Source organism: Periplaneta americana, chromosome 4, assembly GCF_040183065.1.
Source record: "Periplaneta americana isolate PAMFEO1 chromosome 4, P.americana_PAMFEO1_priV1, whole genome shotgun sequence".
Classification (NCBI taxonomy): domain Eukaryota; kingdom Metazoa; phylum Arthropoda; class Insecta; order Blattodea; family Blattidae; genus Periplaneta; species Periplaneta americana.
This window is the reverse complement of record NC_091120.1, coordinates 93054182-93081638: the sequence shown is the minus strand read 5'-3', so window position 1 is coordinate 93081638 and position 27457 is coordinate 93054182. Positions and strand designations below refer to the sequence as shown.

The window sequence follows — 27457 nt, the reverse complement described above, 5'->3', positions numbered from 1 at the left end:
GGAAAAATTTAGCCGATGTCTGGTACATTCCTGGGTAGCTCAGTCGGTAGAGCTTTGGCGCGCTCAACCAAAGGTCCCGGGTTCGATACCTTGAAATTATCACAGGGAGCTATACCTGAAAGCCAGTTTTACAGATAAGACTGTTACTCATTATTATTAAACAGTTTCTACTATCCACATAGAATAGGTATGTGCTTATTGCAAAAAGTTCCAATGGAATTTGTACCGCACAAATATGATGTAAGTTTCTTTCCAGATACTCCCGTTCCCTTTATGCATAACCAACACTGCACTTGATTACATCCCACAGCATGAAGGCCTAATGGAGGCTTAGCCTAATATAACTGAGAAGATGCCTGAGATGAGTTAAATTGTGAAATATGTATACAATAGCTTAATATTTTTAATTACACTCCTCTTTCAGAGTAATAATATTTTACGTTGATCTCGGAACTTTAAAATCTTACGACCAACGCAAAGCACTTAAGGCACTTTAATCTAAAGATTCCTTCTTATCTGGAATGGAAACGTACTTTGGAAGTCTTTCGTTTAATTTGTAAAAACTCGCCTTTGGGTGTAATCTCAAATCCCTGAAGCAACCAGTTTTATATCTCCCTTATGATATATGTATCTTAGCATCACTGCTCTGCTAGCAAGAGCATCCAATTTACCTCATATGAACACAAAGCTGAGGATGTGGTCGTCGTAGATTATAAACCAGATGATCAATTAACACAACTCCTATATTAACTAAACCGAACAGTTCTGAGGCGCAGAGAGGGGGAGGGAGGAAGACATCTATAAACAAGATCTGCTGACTGCTCCAGCAACTCAAACCATCTCCATTTTAATTTCATTCCCAAAACTTGAGTCGTTTTTAACCTAACTTGTCAAGGTCCTTCCCAAGGACGCCAGGTGTAACGTATAAAAAAAACTAAATAGGTACATCAAAATGTTGTATTTTTACGAGTAAGGTTGTTTAACTCTTTAAAAAGTTTGATGGGGTCATTTTTCGGCAAACTGAATTACATCTGGTCTTAAGATAAATGTCTCGAGTACAATTTTTGAGAGTAGCATATATCTCATTTTGTTGAACCTCGTGACGTCATTCAAGTTCATTCCACTTGGCGGCGGTATAATTTTCTCACGGAGAAAGGCTATTCATTGTTTCAGAATCGTAAAAAGTTTCCACGCAACGATGATACAGGAAGAAAATATTTCATAACTAAGAATGGTATTAGCGGAACTTGTAAGTTAACATGTGGGGAACATAAATTTTAATTATGTCGGAATAAAAAGAGAATCAAATCTTAAAACTTAGGAAATATTTTTGACTATATGTTACAGCTAGAATAGCTTCATTTCCAGGCATTAATGGAGAAATAAGGTGAAGACGAGAAGCCTGATGTTTAATGTATCCCGAGGTCTATTTCAAGTCACTCTCAGAATCAGTACATGCATTCCAGCACGTACGGAACATAAAAGACTTCAAAGACTACAGTTTATTTCACTGAATTTTTCCGAAATGTATTGCGATGGAAGGAACTTTATGTCCAGAGTTGCCCGTCTAAAACAGTATTTATATCAAATATAGAGATCAAAACGGAGCTATTATTATTATTATTACTATTATTATTATTATTATTATTATTATTATTATTATTATTATTATTATCACTATTATTTAAAAATATATTTACGGATAGATCATCAACCCCTTAAACATGCCTTTGCGGTGGTTTAGTGGTCAGACCTCCGACCTGTCACGCAGGCGGTCCGGGTTCGAGTCCCGGTCAGGTCTGGGATTTTTTATTTGAAAAATCCATAGTGACTCTTGTGGCGGACAAGGTCTCAGTTGGGGTTTTTCTCGGGGTTCTCCTGTTTTATCCCATATTAGACATTTACATCATTCCGTCACCATTTCTTATCATTGCATTCCATTCCCCGATCGCCGGCTAGCGACGCACGGAGGGGGCTGGCATAGGGATGAGGGAAGTTGCCTGCTCGACACCTGGGTACGCAGCGAACCTTAGTGTAGTCAGCCGGTGTGGGTTTGGGAATGCGCCTAGCTTGAAGGTTAGCGCAATAGACCTTAACAAGTCGCAGTGCTGGGCTATACTGCCCACCCTCCCGTAAATTCAATTCAATTCAAAACTTCTTACACGTAGTACATGAATAAAAAAAGGATAATTCTCTTAACACTTCTTCATTTAAAATAAATGAACTCGTTTAAAAAGTAAGCTATATTTGTTTCTACAGACCTGTGTGCAACTTTCCTTGGGCCGTATTCACAGACATTCTTAGCGCGGGCTGATGATGATCAGCGAACTAACGTTTTTCGTATTCATAAACTAGTGTTAGCGATATATGATATTTTATGAATCCCGTACAAGTAACCAGTCGATAGCCGGGGCTAGTCTGTTGTCTATTTAGAAGTTCATATAATGGAGTTTGTTATCACATAAATGTAGCAAATAACAGTCCCTATTTTTACTGTTACTTATAGGCTATTATTATTTTTCAATTAAATAGTCATATTTTTTCAGTTAATTTATTTTTGTAGCAAACTTTTAAGTATGTTGTACATAATACACACGTATGAAAGAAAGACATGAGTATAAACAAAGAAAAGGCCATGTAGAATAAGCTGTTCAGTACTAACTGCTTCAAAGTTCAATTCATTTCATCACTAAATATGTAACGAAAGTGATTTCTATTTGACAAAAAAACGACTACATGCATGAACTGTGATAAACACTGTGATAGACAACGTCTGGAAGTAAATAACACGATAATGAATTCAATAACTAACTACCTACGGCAAATAGTGAATTCCTACTCGAAGCCTAGCAGAATAACGACATTCCTAAGATATTACATTCATATGGAAATTAAATAGCCTACAATAAACTATTCAAAAGTCTTAGTTAATAACTTACTGCACGTCTCGTAAGTGCATTTCATGTCTTTCTGAAAACTTGAAATGGTAAAATATCTTAACATGACGGCAATGATAGATCGAAAAGGAAATGATTTTAATTAACTATAGGCCTATTCACATGTTTATTTCTCCTGTGTCTTCATTATTATTATTATTATTATTATTATTATTATTATTATTACTTTGGCGGGGAAGTAATCACTAGGCCTATACTGTTCCAATCTTAATAGCTCTATTTTTAATATTATTTGAAATATATTTACGTCTTTGTATAGACCTATTTGAACTCAACTGTTTTATAAATTTAGTTGCACTTTTTCCTTGGTTTTATAACAGATGCAAAATCATATTGCACAAATAGTCTATGCTATTTACTTACTTACAAATGGCTTTCAGACAACCCGGAGGTTCATTGCCGCTTTCACATAAGCCCGCCATCGGTCATTATCCTGAGCAAGATTAATCCAGTCCCTACCATCATATCCCACATCCCTCAAATATATTTTAATATTATCTCCCATCTACGTCTCGGCTTCCCCAAAGATCTTTTTCCCGTACAAATATAGGCCTATATCGAAAATTACAGTTTTTAGATACATTTAGATAGACTACAACACTTCAGTTGTTCACCGCCCTTCTCTCCAGAATTTTAATATATATTATTTTTGTATATATACCTACATTGCAAATTAATGTAGAACGTGTTTAAATGCTGTGTTTTGAATTTCCTAATTAAGTATTAAAGTTTACTGAAGTTACAGCTCATTAAATACAGCCTACAGCTATTCAGTCCAGGACAGTATATCGTAACCTCGATTGCAGGACATAGGCCTACAGGTACTCCATAATAGATTCCATATGGTTAGAAAATAGTATATCATGCCTTACAAGCCCTCGGTTACAACAATTTCTAAAATGTCAGCAATAGTTTCATTAACTTACTTGAAGTTAAATAATTTGATGCAAACATAATCTTAACAAGTTTCCTTTCTATAAAAAAAAAAAAAAAAAAAAAAAAAAAAAAAAAAAAAAAAAAAAAAGGGCTGAAGATCATTTATAACTGTAATTTTGGTTTGTTCAATTGTACTCTTTGAACCCTCATAACGTAGAATAATTCTCAACCAAATTTCCTTTTTTTCCGAATGTAACTTCGTCTTGCTGACGGAAACTTCTATACAATTCGTCAAATAAGATCTGGGTGGCGTAGTGCTTACCAGAATGCGTCGTGTTAGACTCGGCGTCGACGACGTCCGTCCGGATTCTCTTCACCACAGCCTCGTCTGGCGAGGACCCTGTTTCTAGGTGCTCCTGCTTGATTCTAGGCTTCAGATCTTCGTCCCGAAGGTTGTGGTTCAGATCGTCAGCTTTCCCGGGCGGACTGCTGCTTCCGGCCCGCCGTTTCGGCGTGCTGCTGGGCGGTTCGTCCATCAGGATGTCCGCCGGACCCATAATCCTTGGCGACGATGGCGGAGGCGTGCACAGAATCCTGCCGGGCGTTGACACTATCGCAGAAGACGACGAAGACGCTGCGGCGACGGCCTTCTTGCTGTTGATGGGGGCTGATATGCTCGGTCGACGGGTGTTGACGACGCCCAGCGGGACAGGAAGAGAGGAACTGCCGCTGCCGCCTCCACCCCCGCCCCCTCCGCCATCACCATCGTCGCTGTCCGTGTTGTTGGCGTCGCGATGGTCACCGCCAGAGAAGCCGAGGGAGTAGTTCTCCTTGTTGCAGGCCAGCACCTTGTGCTGGATGAACTTGACGATGTCCGCGAGGGCGAACGGCTTCTGACACACCCCACATGTCAGAATGTCTTGGTGGACCACTTCAGCGTCCGCTGGAAAAGAAAAAAAGAAATAGCTTTTTAAGTCAGTCGAACGTTATACACATTTATATTTGTAATAACTTCATTAGAGTTTCGTTGACTCATTATGTCCTGCTCTGAGGAGACGCGAGGCTCCGTCTCTTTTGTCTCCACTCGATCGCTACAATCGTGTTTGGTATTTTAAGCCCACTGTCGATCTCCTAAACCTAACAAAGGGTAGACCCATCTCTCCTCAAATGTTTCAGAAATACTACATTCAAATTATTTAATTATAATTATTTTATATAAGGGAACTGTTTGTGTCATTTTTCTTTTTATTTCTATTATTGTATTTGTATCTCTGGTGGTGTGGAAGAGAAGGCCTGATGACCTTAACTACGCCAGAATAGACTAAATAAATAAATGCTAAATGTTAAATGATTTGTCTAATATTGCACCCCATTTTATAAAATCGAAATTTATAATAAATAACCATATAAAAATATAATTACACCGCATCACTCTCTTCTGGGATTGATACCATAAGATCTCAATAGCATGAATTTGTTCAATGTTTACTTTAAATGTCATTCTTAGAGGAAAACAAAATAAGTAGCATTTGACGATCAGGCAGTTGTCTGCCGTACCACATAGACCTACACGAGTCGTTTGTCCCAGTAATGAAATGAAGGAATTCCGCTGTCTCTTATGCAGATCTATGTGTCGTCTAGAATCCACCACGACTGCAATCTACCAGTCCTTAGACAAACGGCGAGAAACATTCACTATCACAGACGATCGATTCTGCGCCATGAAAACACAAGAAGTGCTCTACTTTTGAGATGGTAGTGAAGGAAAAATTGTGGAGTGTGTCGGTGGATTGGTAAGGAAAAAAAACGGGAGAACCCTGAGAAAAATCCTTACAGCCGTGGTTTTGTCCACCACAAATACAACTTCAGTCATCACCGATAATTGAGCTCGGATACGCGGTAGTCTTAAGCTACTAATACAGCAGCAAAATAGTCATGGATCTGTCTGTATTAACTGCATACAGGTCATGGCCATGGGTTCGAATTTTGTGCTTAACACAGAATTTTAGCTGGTATTAATGAGATTTTAGTGCTGCCTCAGACAGAGATCTGACGATGTGCCGACTTCACATTAGCCTACATTACACTGGTCTACAAAATGAAAGTTTTTTTTAATCATAAGAAATGAAAATAACTTATGCGTCTCTAGACCAGTTTTTCATACCGATTACGAAAATACTTTTTAATTTTTTCTAGCACATACAGTTTTTACAGTACAGTATATGATATGTTATTTCGGCAGAATATATTGATGTTCGTAAGTCTAAGACCCAAAATATGATGATATGATAATAATAATAATAATAATAATAATAATAATAATAATAATAATAAACATGCCTTCTGTGATTAAAAGGTAGTTTGACTTCCTCTTTTTACGGTTTCTGGAGCATCCCGGTACAACATCCAGCTGTAATCCGCCATAATGGAATGATTCCAGGAACCTTGGTAACGTTGCTCCATTGACTTTATATCCTGCTGGAAACGTTCCTCTTGCTCATCACTTACTTCACCAAGGTTTTCTGGGAAGAATTCTAGATAGGAATGGAGGAAATGAACTTTTAATGACATACGATACCCAAGTTCCTTGTATTATTGTAGAAGTTTGCGGATACCGTTCTTGAAATCAGGTGCTTTCTTCATGCCTAAGAAATTGCTGCAAACCCATTTGAAATTTTCCCAAGCTGCTTGTTCTTTGTCTGTCAGAATAATAAAGAAAAGTTTCATCTTTAAGGATTTCTCGGATTTGAGGTCCAACAAAGATACCTTCCTTTAATTTTGCTTCGCTGAGTCGAGGAAATTTGTATCTCAGATATTGAAATCCTTATTACTCTGTATTCGCCATTATCTTTACTATGCACTTTATCAATCCCAATTTTATATGTAGAGGAGAAAGAAATACTTTTTGAGATTCACAAGCGGTTGGTATTTAACAGAATGATCTCTTGGTTCATACAACTTCCTTAGTTTCCAGTCATGTTTAATATAATGCTGATCTGTATTGCGGCTATCCCAAAGGCATAAGAAACAGCAAAACTTTGTGAAGCCACTTGCATGCCCATCAACATGCCAAAAACCTTGAGGTCTCCACAGATATTGCACTGGTAACGGTAGTAACCAAGTGTCCCTAGTAGCAGTTTCATGTTGTCATAGATTTTATTGAGATGCACAGAAGAGCAATTGGAATGGAAGGTTTCAAATTACCATTATGGAGAAGTACAGCCTTCAGACATCGCTGTGAGGAGTCAATGAATAGTCTTCAATCTGATGGTATATGCTCTTGATTCAGTTCTGTGAATAGGGCATTAATGTTATGACAATAAACCACTGAACTATCAACCACAAAAAATTGATTTAAGTTCTGATTCCTTATACGTAAATGGCAAACTCGAACAACATCCTTTAACATGTTCCTTTCTTTCAGTTAAGAATAAACAAGCTACTGTATAGAAAAAATCATTACCTTTGTTTTTTCCTCTTGTATCAGTTTAATATAATCAAGTAATACGGCAAATTAGCTGCGGATGTTATGAGAATTAAACAATATAAAAAATGTTTAACAATTTTGCACATAAGGCAACCAATCTGCTTAAAAACAGAGAATTTTCAGAAGTTATTTATATCATTTTCAAATGGAAGACAGTCTATCATCTACCCTAAATTATCTCAAAAACTGTATGCGCTAGATAAAAACTAATCACAGATTTGAAATCAGCAGTCCAAGCCAAATCCTCATATTACTTTTCTTGATTAATTTTCTTTGTAGACCAGTGTTATTGAATAAAATTTAAAAAATAAAAAGCTTCGTCACCGATTTTATTTCAAGACAGAAACTATTAATATATCTTCATAACTGATAATTCCTTAGATCAGCCGTGGCGAAAAGGCCATGGTGCGCCGAGCCACTGTGTAAGCTGCAACGTGCATAGCACCTATGGAGGGAGGCGGACAACCGAAGGGGAAGTTAATGTTTAGGACGTGTAACGAAGAAAGAAATGAACAAGAAAACATACGTCACATTATCACAACCTAAAATTAACTGTCTTCAGAATGTCTCTGCGACAAAGTTTCAAAATCAGGAATTATGTCACTTACTGCCAATCGTAGTTGATCACGAAGGTATTTGTCTGTCAGTCGTGATCTAAATTTGATTTTTACTATTTTCATTGTTGAAAATAATTTTCCACAAACGTAAGTTACAGCGAACATGGCTTCAACAGAGCAAGCGAAAGAACGAAGCTTCGGATATTTATTTTTTTCCAAAGATTTGAAAAGTTCAATATCTGTCAAGTCCTTACATCTAGCTTCCATTTAACATCACATTGTAAATCTGTGAGTTTAAATTGAAAATCTAACCGCATTATTCGTACATCTGCTGTAAAAGAATCGACGTACAGAGATAATAATGATGATGATAATAATAATAATAATAATAATAATAATAATAAATAATAATAATAACACTTAATCTTTTAATGTTTCATCAGTAACATGTTACTATGTTACTTACTTACTTACTTACTTACTTACTTACTTACAAATGGCTTTTAAGGAACCCGAAGGTTCATTGCCGCCCTCACATAAGCCCGCCAGCGGTCCCTATCCTGTGCAAGATTAATCCAGTCTCTATCATCATACCCCACCTCCCTCAAATCCATTTTAATATTATCCTCCCATCTACGTCTCGGCCTCCCTAAAGGTCTTTTTCCCTCCGGTCTTCCAACTAACACTCTATATGCATTTCTGGATTCGCCCATACGTGCTACATGCCCTGCCCATCTCAAACGTCTCGATTTTATGTTCCTAATTATGTCAGGTGAAGAATACAATGCGTGCAGTTCTGTGTTGTGTAACTTTCTCCATTCTCCTGTAACTTCATCCCGCTTAGCCCCAAATATTTTCCTTAGCACCTTATTCTCAAACACCCTGAACCTATGTTCCTCTCTCAGAGTGAGAGTCCAAGTTTCACAACCATACAGAAGAACCGGTAATATAACTGTTTTATAAATTCTAACTTTCAGATTTTTGGACAGCAGACTGGATGATAAGAGCTTCTCAACCGAATAATAACAGGCATTTCCCATATTTGTTCTGCGTTTAATTTCCTCCCGAGTGTCATTTATATTTGTTACTGTTGCTCCAAGATATTTGAATTTTTCCACCTCTTCGAAGGATAAATCTCTAATTTTTATATTTCCATTTCGTACAATATTCTGGTCACGAGACATAATCATATACTTTGTCTTTTCGGGATTTACTTCCAAACCGATCGCTCTACTTGCTTCAAGTAAAATTTCCGTGTTTTCCCTAATCGTTTGTGTATTTTCTCCTAACATATTCACGTCATCCGCATAGACAAGAAGCTGATGTAACCCGTTCAATTCCAAACCCTGCCTGTTATCCTGAACTTTCCTAATGGCATATTCTAGAGCGAAGTTAAAAAGTAAAGGTGATAGTGCATCTCCCTGCTTTAGCCCGCAGTGAATTGGAAAAGCATCAGATAGAAACTGACCTATACGGACTCTGCTGTATGTTTCACTGAGACACATTTTAATTAATCGAACTAGTTTCTTGGGAATACCAAATTCAATAAGAATATCATATAATACTTCCTTCTTAACCGAGTCATAAGCCTTTTTGAAATCTATGAATAACTGATGTACTGTACCCTTATACTCCCATTTTTTCTCCATTATCTGTCGAATACAAAAAATCTGATCAATAGTCGATCTATTACGCCGAAAACCGCACTGATGATCTCCAATAATTTCATCTACGTACGGAGTTAATCTTCTCAAAAGAATATTGGACAAAATTTTGTACGACGTCAACAAAAGTGATATTCCTCGAAAGTTACCACAGTTGGTTTTGTCCCCCTGTTTAAAAATAGGTACAATTATGGACTCCTTCCATTGTTCTGGTACAATTTCCTTTTCCCAAATAGCAAGTACAAGTTTATAAATTTCGCTATATAATGCACTCCCACCCTCTTGTATTAATTCTGCTGGAATTTGATCGATACCTGGAGACTTGTACTTTTTCAGATTTTCTATCGCAATTTCGACTTCTGAAAGCGTGGGTTCGGGTATAAATGGCTCAGCAGTTTGTATTTCAATTTCGTCCCGATCATTTCTATTTGGCCTATGTACATTTAGTAGTTGCGCAAAATAGTTTTTCCATCTGTTTAGGATTGATGGAGAGTCTGCAAGCAAGTCACCATTCTCATCCTTGATCACGTTTACCCTTGGCTGATATCCGTTCTTAAATTCCTTTATACCTTTATATAAATCTCGAATATTTTTATTCTTACTATTTGTTTCTACCTCATTCAGTTTTTCCTTCAAGTAACCTCTCTTTTTAATCCTAAGCATCAGTAACATGTAGTAACTTATAATGCCGTTTTATGTTATACAACCGTTTTCCTAGTAAAATTTGTGAACAAATCATACATTTAATATTTTCATCATATTGTAAGCAAAAGAATGCATCCTCCCATCCTACTTGAAACTTTCGTTTTTTTTTTTGTACATGGTTTCGAGAGAGATATTGCGACGATACGCCACTCGCAGGTCCGAGACAAATACAAATAGAACGGAGTTTGACTCCAGTGAGTGAGAGGGTGGGGGTTGTAGGTAGGAAGCGAGAGAAAATCACTGCGAGCCACAATGTGCTTGTGAGTCGCATTTTCGCCGCGGCTGCCTTAGATTCACAAAAAATGTTTACAGAGGAAAACTGCCCTTATTTCATTCTTAACAACTTTATTGAATGTTTTAAGAATAAAATAAGACCATAAAGAAAGAAAAAAAGAAAAACTAACAGAGAAATCGAGAACAAGAAGACAAGCTTACCAACAGAAAACAGGAGGTGGATAAACAGGATATGCAGAAGGCTATAATACACACAAAATAGTCTATATTATAAATCTTTTTTTTTTTTGTTTTTACTTCACATACGAGGTTATATGATTAATTATTGTACTTATGTATCAGTTATTGAAGGGGACTCAGATGCGCTTGTAGTGGACCGTGGTCAGCCCGGCGCAGCTGTACGCATGACTCGTGGTGGTCCGCCCACGCAGCGGTGTGATGAGTCCACTTCAAGGCACTTCTTTTGGATAGGCTACTGCGAGCGGGCAGATCGATGCTCCTGGTGGTGGTAGTGACCAGCACACTGACCAATAGCGAACACTCACCCTTATTCGCCAATCCACCCTCAAATCTGTGACATGCGCTAACTTTCCTAACCCACACCTCCCTCCGTATGTAGTTTGCTTGTGTACCTGGAAATGCAGCACCTACTACGTAAATCAGTGACTATTCGTTGAATATTGACGTTTTATTTGTGGTTTAGCTACCGATACCGGTTGCTATGGTAACAGAACAAGTGAACGAGAAATATTTTTACGTTTGCAAAGAAGCGAAGAGCATCTGTTTTCGAAATGAAAGAAGGCAAATTTTAACAGAATCTTGGTTCTATCTTCTTCGCTTTGGAGCACTTTTCTCGCTTATGCCATAATGTCTACTTCATGATCCTACATCGCTAATGAGTAGGCCTAATTCTTGTGACACGGCATTGATAAATAATTCGTATATTCGTTAGCAGAATCATTCGTTCGATCACTTCTCCATCTAATCACAGGCTCGCAAACTCATTGCTATTATTCTTCATTCTCCCTCATTCTCTCTCTCTCTTTCGATTATTTCCAGCCATTAACTCATCATCACTCCCGCTCATTCACTCTCATTTTCATTTTCACTTATTAATTCCCATTGCAACTCTCATTAACACTCCTTCTCACCACTCTAAGTCATTCACTCTCATTCTCGTTCACTCATCCTGATTTCACTCTCTCTGTCATTTTATCAGTCACTACCCTATTCACTCATTGCCATTCTCACTCAATTTCACTGTCAATATCACTCACACTCAGTATTATTGTCATTCACACTCATTCTCACTTCCATGTAACTCATTCTCTTTCAAGCCATTATTCTCATTACACTTATTCTTATTCACACTCACACTCATTCTTATCCTCATTCGCGCACATTCTTATTCACACTCACACTCATTCTTATCCTCATTCGCGCACATTCTTATTCACACTCACACTCATTCTTATCCTCATTCGCGCACATTCTTATTCACACTCACACTCATTCTTATCCTCATTCGCGCACATTCTTATTCACACTCACACTCATTCTTATCCTCATTCGCGCACATTCTTATTCACACTCACACTCATTCTTATCCTCATTCGCGCACATTCTTATTCACACTCACACTCAATCTTATCCTCATTCGCGCACATTCTTATTCACACTCACACTCAATCTTATCCTCATTCGCGCACATTCTTATTCACACTCACGCTCGTTCTTATTCACACAGTGAGACAGTGACGTTTATTATTAGTATTTACATTTAAACTCGTTTCTTATTTACACACACCCTCATTCTTATTTACAGCCACGACCATTCTTATTTCCACTCGCGCCCATTCTCATTTCCACTCGTGCCCATTCACATTAACACGCATTCTTATTCACGCTCACTCATCCTTATCCTTATTCGCGCTCATTCTTATTCACACTCACTCATTCTTCTCCTCATTCGCGCTCATTCTTATTCACACTCACTCATTCTTATCCTCATTCGCGCTCATTCTTATTCACACTCACGCTCGTTCTTATTCACAGTAACGTTTATTATTAGTATTTACACTTAAGCTCATTTCTTATTTACACATACGCTCGTTATTATTTACAGTCACGACCATTCTTATTTCCACTCGCCCCCATTGAGATTTCCACTCGTGCCCATTCACATTAGCACGCATTCTTATTCATACTCATTCCTATCCTCATTCGCGCTCATTCTTATTCACACTCACTCATTCTTCTCCTCATTCGCGCTCATTCTTATTCACAGTCACTCATGCTTATCCTCATTCGCGCTCATTCTTATTCACACTCACGCTCGTTCTTATTCACATTAACGTTTATTATTAGTATTTACACTTAAGCTCATTTCTTATTTACACACACGCTCGTTCTTATTTACAGTCACGACCATTCTTATTTCCATTCGCCCCCATTGAGATTTCCATTCGTGCCCATTCACATTAGCACGCATTCTTATTCATACTCATTCTTATCCTCATTCGCGCTCATTCTTATTCACACTCACTCAATCTTATCCTCATTCGTGCTCATTCTTATTCACACTCACTCAATCTTATCCTCATTCGTGCTCATTCTTATTCACACTCACTCAATCTTATCCTCATTCGTGCTCATTCTTATTCACACTCACTCAATCTTATCCTCATTCGTGCTCATTCTTATTCACACTCACTCACTCACTCTTATCCTCATTCGCGCTCATTCTTATTCACACTCACCATTCGTACCCTTTCTTATTTACACTAGCACGCATTCTTATTCATACTTACGCTCATTATTATTCACACTGGTTCTTATTTACACTCACTCTCATTCTTATTCACACTCACGCTCATTCTCATTCACTCTTATTCTCACTCACACTCCCATTCGTTCTCATTCACACTCGTTTTCATTCGTACACACATTAATTCACACACACAGACTCGTTTTCAATCACACTCATTCTCATTCTCAATCATACATCTGTCCTCAATCACACATCCGTTCTCGTTCTTAATCACACTCACTCTCATTTTTATTCACACTCACGCTCATTCTCACACTACCATTCGTGTTCATTCACACACACACTCACACAGGCCCTACTCATTCTCAATCACACTCATTCTCGTTCTCACTCACACTCAGTCTTTCTTTCACGCACACTCACTCTCGCTGCCACGCATATTCACTCTCACTGTCGCGCACACTCACTCTCACGGTCGCGCACACTCATATTCATTCTAGCACTCACTCACTTTTCCCACTCGTTCATTCTTATTCTCACTCTTACGCACTAGACTTGCTCCAAACGTGTTAGCTAAATTCTATTCCAATCTCATTTACTCATTAATACAATTATCTTCTCAATTATTGGTTTTCCTGAATTGTCTCTGCAATTGAATGGATGGTAAAAATAAAACCTGTAAAAATACGTAATCCCTAATACTCTTTCAGAAGTTTTAGAGACGAGATAAAGAAAGAGAGTAAAAGGGTGCACACATCTTTATGAATATAGCGTACCTAGGCCTGCAACATACAGAAGGAGATATCCGTGCAATAATTTTCCGTGCATTTATCAAGCTCGGCGTTGGAAATGCCCAGTCAGGACAGACAGTTTAGAAAGAATGGAGAAAAGAAGGGTGAAAGAGAGGGACTACGTAATTGAAGTGAAGTGCGGCGTGGGACATCAGATAGGGATCGCAGTGTCAGCGGAGTCAGAGGACATCACTTTGAAGTTTGCTGAATGCTCAAGGACTTGAAATTAAGCGCTCGATATAGTCTCCAAGTAAAGTGGAATCAAGCACCCCCCCCCCCGCCTCCACCTCCCGCAGTGGAATGAGACACGAAGTTGAATTTATTTTTCAAGTACCTCGGAGAGTCCCCTCGATACATTGTGTTCAGCTGGACAGCCCGATACTGGTCGAATTATACGGTTCATCACTTTGACGACAGCTTGCAATGACTTTGAATCAGTATGGCGAATAGCGCACAGTGACAGAGATAGTGAAGTACATTAAACAATTGTGATTGGTATATGATTCAATATTATTAATTTTGTATAGCTTTTTACATTAGGTAATCACATTTATTCACATAAGATAGACATTTAGTAGACCTATATTTTCTAAGAATTTCTTTAGGCCTTTATTAGCCATAGGCTATTACGAAGTGTAAAACAGATTTTTTTACTTGGATTTAACGATGCTGTATCAACTACGAGGTTATTTACCGTCGATGGGATTAGTGATAGCGAGATGATATTTGGCGAGATGAGGCCCAGGATTCGCCATAGATTACCTGACATGTGCCTCGAAGTTGGGGAAAAACTCGGAACAAAACCCAACCAGGTAATCAGCCCAAGCGGAAATCGAACCCGCGCCCAAGCGCAACTCCGAATCGGCAGTCAAGCGCCTCAGCCGACTGAGCTACGCCGGTGGCTAAAAAGCCAAATATTAAAAGTGTAAAACACGAGTTAGTAAAGCAACACTGTCCAGGGGTTAACCAACTCGACAGCATTAAACAGCTGTTAACTTTACTAATCTCTTGAAGAGGTATGTAGGCTATACCTTTCGATAGTATACATATAGGCCTATAGGCCTAATTCAGAATTACTTCCCAAAATCATGAACTAATTTTTTCATAGAATTTAGTATGGTCAACAGACGATATTTCTAGATTAATAAACAATTTTTAGAATCCAAAATACTTTCAAGAGTAATTTAATTATAATTTTAAATTTTGGAGGGGGACGCAATTTGTACAGGAAAAGCTAGTATCTCTGATATCTTGTACAATTTCCATTGTTTGTTAATGCTTTCTTCTCTGGCTTACTCATAATGGGTGAGTTAACAAACCCTGTCCTTATCAAATGAATATCGTATATAATTAACAAATATGGTTCTTGAATTTTTCCCCATGATTTGTAAAATTTATTTTTTTTACATAAAAATAAATTATTAGCGAAAAAAAGTTGTAACAATATAACAGAGCTAAAGGCAGATTTCGTTCTTCAGTGTGAAATACACCTGTATGCAAAATTTCATAAATTTAATTTTTAAAATGTTAAAGTTATCATCTCGCATCTTGCAGTTATAGACACAACTCACTATCTCTCGTGTAGTCCGGATTTGTGCGAGGAGGGCCTCGCATCTCGCACGTTGCAAGCGTCGGTTCAGAAAAACCAAGTCTTTAGACCACGACGCTACGGAGCGAGGCTCATGAAATATAGGCCTACTTATAGGCCCATCTTCTACTTCCACAATATTTCGGTGACTTTCCTTTAATTTCCCTTACTTCTGAATTTCTTTCTTTCATTTTATTCTGATTCCATGTAGAATTGTTGAATGAAGAAGTTTTAATTTGGAACTTATGCAGATTAAATAGTGTAATTCCTATAACTTCTATACATAATTTCTTAAATCCTATTAAGAAGTGTCGTTATAAGAAAAAAATATTCCATAATTCAATGTTGTAGCTTATTCGATTTCATTTTAAAACCCTGATTCTCTAGGCCTTAACTCTATTTAAAAATGCACCGTATAATTGAGATGTTCCTTGGAATAACAACTCAACATAAGTTACGTCGTTTTTCAATTTCCAGCATGTTATATTGAAATCTCAATAACACATCTCTTTTCTAACAGAATATTATTTCCCTGCAACAAACACAGTGCCTTTGCTGTTATACCAAATATAAAATGTTTTATCTCTGTACCTCGAATTCAAGATTTTGTAGTTATGTTCTTGTTCCAGAGAACGTCTCAATTGCATTCCAAGATTTTTATTATCGAAATTGTATCTATTAGAGGAGAAGGTGGAAATATGGGCTACCATTTTGTTTTTCTCATTATAAAGGAAAATGTTGTGGCATATTGCTTGGGAATCTTTATTGACATACAGAGTAATTATTCATATACAATTTTTCCAGTCTTAAAGGTCAATAGTTGCAATATATATTTACATATAATTGCTTTTTGAAAGAAAGACGAATTGGTCCTCTATAGGTAGTAGGGTCTAAATATGGGCTACCACAAACATTTGAAAATAAAATTGGAAAAAACAAAGAAACATAAGTAGGAATCCTGTGTCACCTCAATGACAATATTCTGTAACAAATAACGCAAATCACGATAGAGGAAATACGGAACGTGTTAATGTGCTGGTAATATGGGCTACCTATCCCATATTTGACACATAGCGGTAGCCCATACTAGCAACATAGACTCATGAAGGTTTCAAAGATTATGTATGGCAATTGTTGTCCTAAATAAATATTACTCTTATGCCATGTGATAGAGCTATTCTTAATCAGTGATTTCTAACACGAAATATATTTCTTTCAATAAAATTGAAACTGCATACCCGCATTAATGAAAAACACAAAGAACACACCACATCCACACCACAAAGGCAACTGGTTTGTCTCTTCGTACACGCAGACTGATGGACACGAGACGTACAGTAGTGGCAAAAAAAAAAAAAAGAAACCGGACCGACCCTTGTAGTTGATTTCAGAGCCCTGTTCACTCCAGAGCACGATAGACTGGTAACTAAGACTTTCGTGGTTCGAATCCTGCCTGGGGAGGAAATTTTTCGGTCCGTTTTTTTTTTGCTACTACTGTACTTTTAGAGCTTTCTCGCTAGGTAACAATAACATATATAGTAAAAAACGATGTAGGTAATATTACCACTCCTAATCCATATGTCCACCTTCTCCTACTTAAAGGAAAATTTACACCAAAATTAAACCTGGAAGGCAAAATCATTGCATACTTAGGTTTGTATCTGAAAACCAATTACTCAAAAATTAGTTTCGAAAGGAAAAGTAATGCAATACAACAATTTGTAAGTAATATGTTCAGGAATTTAAAGTTAAATTTGAGCATAGACTAACAAAGCAGAGGATTTGTCTGTAACAAAGACCTTCACCTGTTCTTTCTCTGAAAGGACAAATGTGTGCGCCCTCTTGATCAATTGCATACCAAACATATTGCTTCATTCTCAGCTATGTTGGGCACTGGAACCCCTTATTGATTGCAAGTTGGAGAATGAGCATGAAGCTAATTTGCATGTGTAGCAACCCTCTAAATGGACTCGTTGCAGTCCTCTTTGTCCGTATGTGTCCCAAGTCGTGACTCACTCATTTGCATGTGTCACACTCCGTGAAGTAATCTGCTCGCAACAGTCCATGGAGAGGATCATCTCTGCTAAGTCAAAATCCATTTTCCAATCACCAATTAAAGTCCAATAAGGAGATAAGATTTGCATGTTTCAAGTGCAGTTCAATGACTATGAGCACTTGCATGTGCAAATCAGAAAACGAATTTGACTTCTGATTCACGGTTTACGTAGACAATGATAGATCTGGCCGCTGCATACGCGATGGCTGGGTATTGCTTTAAAGCTGGCCACACGCACTCAAGCCACAAATATGGGCCCAATGTGCTAGCTACAAAATTTGATATGGCCGGAAGATTTTGCCTGGAGCCCCTTAATACGACAGGCTTATTTTACGTGCCGTAAGTTTTAGAAAGAACACCAAACTAAGAATTTCTATCGCCCTTAAAATTACTCGCCCTCGGCCCGGTACCAACCCGCGAACCTCGAAGCATACTAGCATACTAGTCACAAGCATACTAGTCCAAACGCCTATAGGACAAGAAGATTTTGCACGTCAAGCATGCTCTGCTAAGGTCAAGAACTTTCCATACTAAAATAGGAAAAACGACCTTAAAGAATATGCGCTGCGGTTTGCTTACGCCAGGGGTTACCTCATACGAGTTACAATATTGGACATCTATGTATTAGACTGTCGAAGAAGGCCAGTGCGTTATCCTGTGTTTTACACTAAGCACCACGTCATGTTGATTAATATCATATGAATCCAACCGTGTATCCTCGAATACCAGATAGTCCAGATACGCCACCTACGTGGGCCTACTTACGGTTAGGTTTTACAAAGCTTGAAAACGTCATTCGTGGTTACTTACTTACTTACAAATGGCTTTTAAGGAACCCGGAGGTTCATTGCCGCCCTCACATAAGTCCGCCTTCGGTCCCTATCATGTGCAAGATTAATCCACTCTCTATCATAATACCCCACCTCCCTCAAATCCATTTTTATATTATCCTCCCATCTACGTCTCCGTCTCCCCAAAGGCCTTTTTCTCTCCGGTCTCCTGACTAAAACTCTATATGCATTTCTGGATTCGCCCATACGTGCTACATGTCCTGCCCATCTCAAACGTCTGGATTTAATATTCCTAATTATGTCAGGTGAAGAATACAATGCGTGCAGTTCTGCGTTGTGTAACTTTATCCATTCTCCTGTAACTTCATCCCTCCAAATATTGTGTAATCATATTAATTGATTTAAATTCTTATGTTCTGTCGCGTTAAGATTTTTTAACTAAAGCGTTTAAGCAGAATCTCATACGGATAAAATTGTCCCATTTTCTTGTAATATGACGACGACACTCCTGGTGCCATGGAAACAGAAATGTAAGTCGTTTTCCACGCGGTCTGTCTGGCTTTATTCTCTATTTTATGTACCGAGGTGTTTTCCGTACAAAAGAAATATTGGGTATATGAGTTATGTATGAAGACCTAATTATTATTATTATTATGTACATGAATATCATATAAGTTAATATAACTTACATTAGTCTGTTAAATAATGTAACTTGTATATTGTATTACATTACTTCAATTCGACTATAGCTGTATCACGCAATGATTAAGATTTTCTTAAATCCTCTTTTCCTTTTTTAATTTATTATAGTACGTAATTATTTTTAAGTCTGTTACATATTTTTTTTAGTCTTTCTACCAATTCAGGTTCCCATACAAGACAAAGAATATCAAGAGAAAAATGTGACAATAATAAGCTTATAACAATAAAATAGCAAACATTGAAAATATTAATTAAGACAGTAAGCTATTGTACAAATATCTCACAGAAGTTAATATGCAATTAAATAAATAATGGACACTAAACTATTAACAAAATACTAGTGTATCAATTAGGCCTATTAGATTTCTTAGCGCCAATGAATTGGTCAAAGCGAAGTATATTTGGCTAGGTGAGGCCGAGGATTCGTCATGTGATTACACGACATTCACTTTACAGTTGGAAAAAACGTCAGAAAAAAACTCAACCAGGTAATCAGCTCAAACGGGCATCATCTGAATAGTAGGCAAACGCGCTACCGCCTGACCTGCGCCTGTGTTCCTCTCAGAGTAAGCACAGAAGCTTTCAAAAATATATTAACACTGACCATCGAAAATATAACAAAAATATGGAAACTCTGAAATACACGGTAGTTACATAATTTCCGTTAGAAATATGTCTGTGCTAAATTGAGGTACTACTGCACTGCGCGTCTGGAATACTCATGTTTATTTTTTAATTGGTTATTTTACGATGCTTTATCAACTGCTATGGCTATCTAGCGTCTGAATGAGATGAAGATGATAATGCCAGCGAAATAAGTCTAGGGTCCAGCGCCCGAAAGTTACCGAGAATTTGCTCTTAATGAGTTGAGGAGAAACCCCAGGAAAAAACCTCAACCAGATAACTTGTCCTACAAGGATTTGAATCCGGGTCCGCTCGTTTCATAGTCAGGCATGCTAACCGTTACTCCACAGCGGTGGACAATACTCTTATTAAAAGTTATTTTGTCAACTAAGAATAATTGAGACGTTTAGTTGCAAAATCAGATACATCACTAAAACATAATTTTTCAGTATGAAGGAAAAATGTTTGCAAGGAACCAAGGATTTGCAACCAATACTATTCTTTCATAGGTTTGGAAGTAAATCCCGAAAAGACTAAGTATAGGATTATGTCTCGTGACCAGAATATTGTACGAAATGGAACTATAAAAATTGGAGACTTATCTTTCGAAGAGGTAGAAAAATTCAAATATCTTGGAGCAACAGTAACAAACATAAATTACACTCGGGAGGAAATTAAACGCAGAATAAATACGGGAAATGCCTGCTATTATTCGGTTGAGAAGTTTTTGTCACCTGGTCTGCTGCCAAAAAATCTGAAAGTTAGAATTTATAAAACAATTATAGGCCTACTACCGGTTGTTCTGTATGGTTGTGAAACTTGGACTCTCACTTTGAGAGAGGAACAGAGATCAAGGGTGTTTGAAAATAAGGTTCTTAGGAAAATATTTGGGGCTAAGAGGGATGAAGTTACAGGAGAATGGAGAAAGTTACACAACGCAGAACTGCACACATTGTATTCTTCACCTGAAATTAGGAACATTAAATCCAGACGTTTGAGATGAGCAGGACATGTAGCACATATGGGCGAATCCAGAAATGCATATAGAGTGTTAGCTGGGAGGCCGGAGGGAATAAGTTCTTTGGGGAGGCCGAGACGTAGATGGGAGGATAATATTAAAATGGATTTGAGGGAGGTGGTATATAGAGACTGGATTAATCTTGCTCAAGATAGGGACCGATGGCGGGCTTATGTGAGGGCGGCAATAAACCTCCGGGTTCCTTAAAAGCCATAAGTAAGTAAGTAAGTAAGTAAGTAAGTAAGTAAGTAAGAAGTAACGATTCTTTCATCATACAAATCCATGTGATGTATCTGGCTTTGGAGCATAACAGTGCTATAGCAGTAGTAGAATCATATGAAGATATGAAATATAACATTAACTCCTTTCCGAAAAAAAAAAGTTATGTAAGTTATCTGATTTTGCAACTACACACCTCAATTAACTTATTATACAGAAGAATTCTATTGTGTTACAATAATAACCAGTTTTCCTACCACGTGCAATGAAGTAATAGAAGAGAACGGAATTTTTAGAATAGACAGTTTTATTTTCGCTGGCAGAGTTAAGGCCATAAGGCCTTTTCTTCCACTTAACCAGCCTTAATCAATACAATACATATTTAAATTACTACACTTAAAAGATTCTCCAGCAGTATTCTTCAGTTAACTTTTAACGACTAGTACATGTTTATTTAAATTTAGATAAACCTATAAGATAAAGTAATAACTAGGGCTAGGATTTTGATAACCTATAAATCATGAAAAAATGTTCAAAAAACAATGCAGTTATGACCCAAAAATCTTTCAAAAATTCTCTCAAAATGCCCTAAAATTGTTCGCAGTAGAAAAAGAGGTTTTGTGCTACTTAATATTTAGATTAGTAATTAAATTAAATTCTAGTACCAACATTTAAGTTTATTTAATTTTACATATTTTTTTCTAAGTTTTACACTTTAATGAATTATTTTATCTGATGTAGTTTCCATGTAACCCACCACAAGGCCACTCTTATCCGGAATTAGCAGGTATAAAGGAGTCTATATTGAAGGGGTGGTTGGACTGTACTACATTAAAATGGCAATATTTGTGTAGTAAAACACTACATTAAAATGGCAATATTTGTGTAGTAAATCGATTAAAATATTATACAAAACAATGGGTATTAGCCACCAGCGTAGCTTGGTCGGTTAAGGCGCTTGCCTGCTAATCCGGAGTTGTGCTCGGTCGCGGTTTCGATTCCCGCTTGGGCTGATTATCTGTTGGGTTTTTTCCGAGGTTTTCTCCCAACTGTAAGACAAATGTCAGGTAATCTATGGCGAATCCTCGGCCTCACCTCGCCAAATATCATATCACTATCACCAATTCAATCGACACTAAATAACCTCGTAGTTGATACAGCGTCGTTAAATAACCAAGTAAAAATGATGGGTATTAATGGACAAAATATGTAAACAAAATATCGAAGGAAATAAACATTTTATATTAATAATGGAGATTTATGGCCAAAATTAAATGGAAATGCGTCAAAAATGTCCGAATAAAACAAAAGATGCTCTTATGAGTTGTAAGAGGCAAAAAATGCAAAAAAATGTCCTAACAAATATGTCTTAAACACTCTGTTTATCACATAACATATAAATACTAAAGCAGCAATGTTTCTGGCTTACTAGAAAAAAGATGCAATTTCATCAAAATCCTAGCCCTAGTAATAACTTAATTTATGAGCTAATTTAATTCAATCAATTATAATTAAGTGAGATAGCTAGTAAAATGATAAGAATTAATTTAATATGGTTCACTTACTTCTATATCCGAATTTACAGCAAGCCTTTAATTCTTTTTATTTTGATATCATACGAACAGAGGGTAGAAGGGCAGAGAAGGCCTGACGGCCTTATCTCTACCAGGTTAAATAAATAAATACTTAAAAAAAAAAAAAAAAACACACTTGGGAGAATTCTGTGACAAGAGAACACGAAGTAAGATCCCCATCTAAAACGATACAGATCATCCCACTGTCAAAGAAGAACTCCTATACTCTAACACAGGTCCAGCAACATTAAAATTAGCTGCACCCCTTTGCCATTACGTACACCGCAGCCGACATTTGGTGATCGAGGCTGTAACTTTTATTTGGTTCATTCCGAGGAGGCCAGGATAAAATCAGACCTGGAACCATATGTGCAGAAGATGAGCGGGATTCTTTGTGCGGCAGAGGGAAGGCAGGCCTTGGGGATTTGCGGCCTACAGGTAGCGACCCACAGGCTAGCAATTACTGCCGCGTTGCGCAACGACTGGTCCGGCCCTGATTAAGAGCATCGTTGAGATAATCTGGCAGTGCAGTTCCTCTCGTTATGGAATCGTCAATGCCGGACAGGACACAAGACACAGTGGGTCGTAATAAAAACTGGCAGGGGGTGGAGGATTAGGGGGAGGGGGTTGTTGAGTGGACGATGTTCTGACCCTCTCATCTAAGCAGGGGGTAAGACTTCGTTAGAGGGGGGAACTTTACTATGTTTTAATTCTATAGGGGAGTCCAAAAAAAAAAAAAAAAGGATGAATCACCTATGTAAAATGTCCCCGCTATTTTTTTCATTCCTTTCTTTAAAATATAGGCTATATCCTCTTATTAAATGAACGCACCGACCATAAGAGTAGGGGTGGTGGTGGGGGCGAGATTTGGTATGAAGTATAATAGAACATCCCTCTCTCCACAACACACTATGGGCTGTGGTTGTGGCCGCAAGAGGGTGTATCGATCACGAAGTCCACACGGGGGTGTTAGAAGGGGGTGAAGGACGGACAAAGCAATTCCACCCTCTCCCCTCCCCGATCCGACATCATCCCTGAGTTTGGCCAGCTAAGAGTATGGACTACTTTACACTTCTTGTCCTGGTTTCGACACAAGTTTTGTCTTTGTTCTTGTAGGATGTGAAGGCTAAAAGGGGTTGCTGGCTGCTGAGGTGGTTATGGGATAAGAGAAGTGTGACAATATCCCGTGCATAAGAAGCAAGATGGACAGGGTGGTGGGGTGGGGTGGGTGGGAGCACAAAGAGAGATGCAGACACTTCGCTGTTTGATCAGTGTTTTAGAATAAGAACACAGAGCAGAGCTACGCAACCGTGTACAAGGCGAGACAACACATGCGAAAGAGAAACTTCGGCACGATGCGCTCCCAAGTGAACGAAATTTAACGAGTAAAAAGATTGCCATGTTCTTTTACCAATAACCAGAAAAAAACTTTTTTCCAATTCGAATTTTTCTACTTATAATAATAATAATAATAATAATAATAATAATAATAATAATAATAATAATAATAATAATAACAACAATAATAATAATAATGTTTATCTCTCTGGACGCTGGCTCAACTTATCGCGAATTCTGGTTCGTTCCCCATCGGTGACTGAAGTGACCTTGTGGTGGACAAGATAGGAGGACGTTGTCCCAATTCCCTTAAATCTACAAATATCATAACATCAGTAGACTACTCTCCTCTTCATCTGTCTCTTCCACCTTCAATATCCTATAAAAATTAGCAGATGATAATATAAGATCTTCGGTGATAACATAACTACTTCTATCTGTGAAGAGCTCATCATCAGGCACTGGTGCCAGTTTGAGCTGTCACGTTGGAGAGACCCTCGAGTTTTAGAAAGCTCAGTCGGGAATGTCCATAGACAAGAAAAAAATTATTACAATTTCTCTATTTTTATAATAATAATAATAATAATAATAATAATAAGAAGAAGAAGAAGAAGAAGCTTTTGTCATCTAGTCTGCTGTCAAAAAATGTGAAAGTTAGAATTTATGAAACAGTTGTGAAACTTGGACTCTCACTTTGAGAGAGGAACAGAAATTAAGGGTTTTTGAGAATAGGCCTAAGGTTCTTAGGAAAATATTTGGGGCTAACAGGGATGAAGTTACAGGAGAATGGAGAAAGTTACACAACATAGAACTGCACACATTGTATTCTTCACTTGACATAATTAGGAACATTAAATCCAGACGTTTGAGATGGGCAGGGCATGTATCACGTATGGGAGAATCCAAAAAAGCATATAGAGTGTTAGTTGGGAGACCGGAGAGAAAAAGACTTTTGGGGAAGCCAAGACGTAGATTGGAGGATAATATTAAAATGGATTTGAGGGAAGTGGGATATGATGATAGAGACTGGATTAATCTTGCATAGGATAGGGACCGATGGCGGGCTTATGTGAGGGCGGCAATGAATCTCCGGGTTCCTTAAAAGCCATTTGTAAGTAAGTAGGCTATGTAACAATAATTAATAATAACAGGTCTTAAGTAATGCTTTTCCCTCTGTGCTCTGGTTTATCTTTTTTTGCGAATTCTTGTGCATTCCGAGACGCTGACTAAGATGATGGTTGTGATGGACAGATCGAGAAATGAGATAATTTCCTGAGTTATTCTAATTCCCTTAAAAGTTTGCAAATTTCATTCCGCCAGCACTGTCCCCTTCATCTGTTTTCCTTTTATTCATTTCCATAAAAAAATCGTACAAGAAAATATAAGAGCTTCGCCGAACAGACAGCTAATAGATGATGAGGCCTACTACCCTCTGTGAAACACTCATGACCAGGCAGTGGTACCAGTTTGGGACGTTCAGCTGGAGAGTCCCTCTAGTTTCAGAAAGACCATCGAGAATTCTTAAGATAATTCCATTCATTAGACCCGATGTTACGCTGTTTTGTAAATGAATGTAGGCCTATATCTTGTGACAGTTAAAGTGCCTGAACCATCCCTGCAACATCTCCGGAGATCACTTAAGTAATGTTCAAAGGAGTCAACTCACTCATACTACTCCCCCGCAGAATTTTAAGGATAAAAGATGGATTGAGACCATAGAGCTGATAGACATCCGTCAATCCCTGCCTTGATACAATACATAGGCTACAATACATCACAACAGAATACAACTAGCCACCGGCACAACTCGGTCGGCTAAAGCTTTGGTTTTTCTGAACCGACGCATGCGAGCTGCGAGGTGCGAAGCCCGCCTCGCACAAATCCGGACTACACGAGAGATAGTGAGTGGTTTCTATAACTGCGAGGTACGCAGACCTCGCATCTCGCAGTTATAGAAACCATTCACTATCTTTCGTGTAGTCCGGATTTGTGCGAGGCGGGCCTCGCACCTCGCACGTCGCATGTGTCGGTTCAGAAAAACCAAGGCTTAAATCGCTTGCCTGCTCGGAGTTGCGTTCGGGTGCGGGTTCGATTCCCGCTTGAGCCGATTACCTGGTTGGGTTTTTTCCAAAGTTTTCTCGACCCGTAATTTAAATGTCAGGTAATCTATGGCGAATCCTATGCCTCATCTCGCTATCGCACTTAAGAGCCCCTTGTTCTCGGACGAATTTGAATCCGCAAACCTCCGACTCACTTGTGATCAGAGAAGCCACCCGATCACAAACAAAATCACAATTCTTATCTAAATACCTACATTTCGAAACACCGTACAACTTCCAGAATGTTTAACTGTCTCTACACCAAACGTGATCGAACATTGGAAGTGATTCTTTTCTTTCAATCTAAATTGTCAGTTCGCACAGAGACACGGTGACATATCGAAGGCAATTATGGGAAGGCAGACGCCATCTATTGCTGGTCACTGAGAGTAACAAACAACATGTGTTAAAGCTTTTTCCTTTCTTCGAATGTTGTTTACAGTTCGAGGAGGAGATACTTGTTATAAAAGAAGCGTAACATCCCTAACATATTGCCATGGTAATCATAAAGAAAAGAAATGGTTGCTCGACCTTCCAGTTCAGTGTTCAGTAATTGATTTGAAAACTGTACAGAATATAAGGAATGATAGATTGATTGATATATCTTCAGGAAGGATATACCTTACACGTAATTGGCTGATTTTACCATGGCAACGTACAACTTAGGAATACTGAATAAGGGAACGATCGAGGAAAGTAGGAAGAAGGTCGTCGACTGAAGAACCTCTCCCCTCTAAATAATAAAGTGAATTACGGATTTGAAAAGAATAGGACGACGAACATGTCCAGTATATTGATGATACAGGACCCGATTCGCTACAATAAATAACCTAGGTATTCATTATGTTTATAAAAGCGTGTACATTCCGCATATTTGAGAACGTGCTCCGCGTAACAAATTAATTTTAATCACCGTTACTTTAAAACGTTTTACGTCTACGTAGTCTAATTCAAGGGAAATCGCAACACAATAAAGATATTACACAACTAACTACAAGTGGCACAACAGAGTCCTTATTTTATATAAGTTACTTCGCTTCATGACTTCGCAATGGCAACAAAAGTTCAGCGACATTTTTATTTCAATTAAGTACGAAGTTAACGCATCTTAAACGATAATGCTCTGTGACTTGGTGGCGACCCGTGTGGTAACGTGATGACTGCCCGAAAGGATTCCCAGTAGTTTATCGAAGGAAGAATTGATAATCTCTCTTTATCACCGAAAAAAAATTCGTATTTTCATTCTGGTCTCGTTTTCGCACGTTATTATGCTGGCTAGGAAGACAGAAAATAACCCTACTTGTGAATGTTGTGACATATAATACAAGCATTACAGTCATTGAAAAAGAGGAATTATTATTATTATTATTATTATATTATTATTATTATTATTATTATTATTATTAC

General features: G+C 37.9%; 1 protein-coding gene across 1 annotated transcript in view; it reads right to left on the bottom strand.

Moving 5' to 3' along the window:
• Positions 1-27457, bottom strand: part of Cph (BCL11 transcription factor chronophage) — a 380914-nt gene that overhangs the window by 137818 nt on the left and 215639 nt on the right. Inside the window, exon 2 of the mRNA XM_069823734.1 lies at positions 4156-4776. Coding sequence (XP_069679835.1) covers positions 4156-4776 — 621 coding nt within the window. The remainder of the gene's footprint in view (positions 1-4155; positions 4777-27457) is intronic.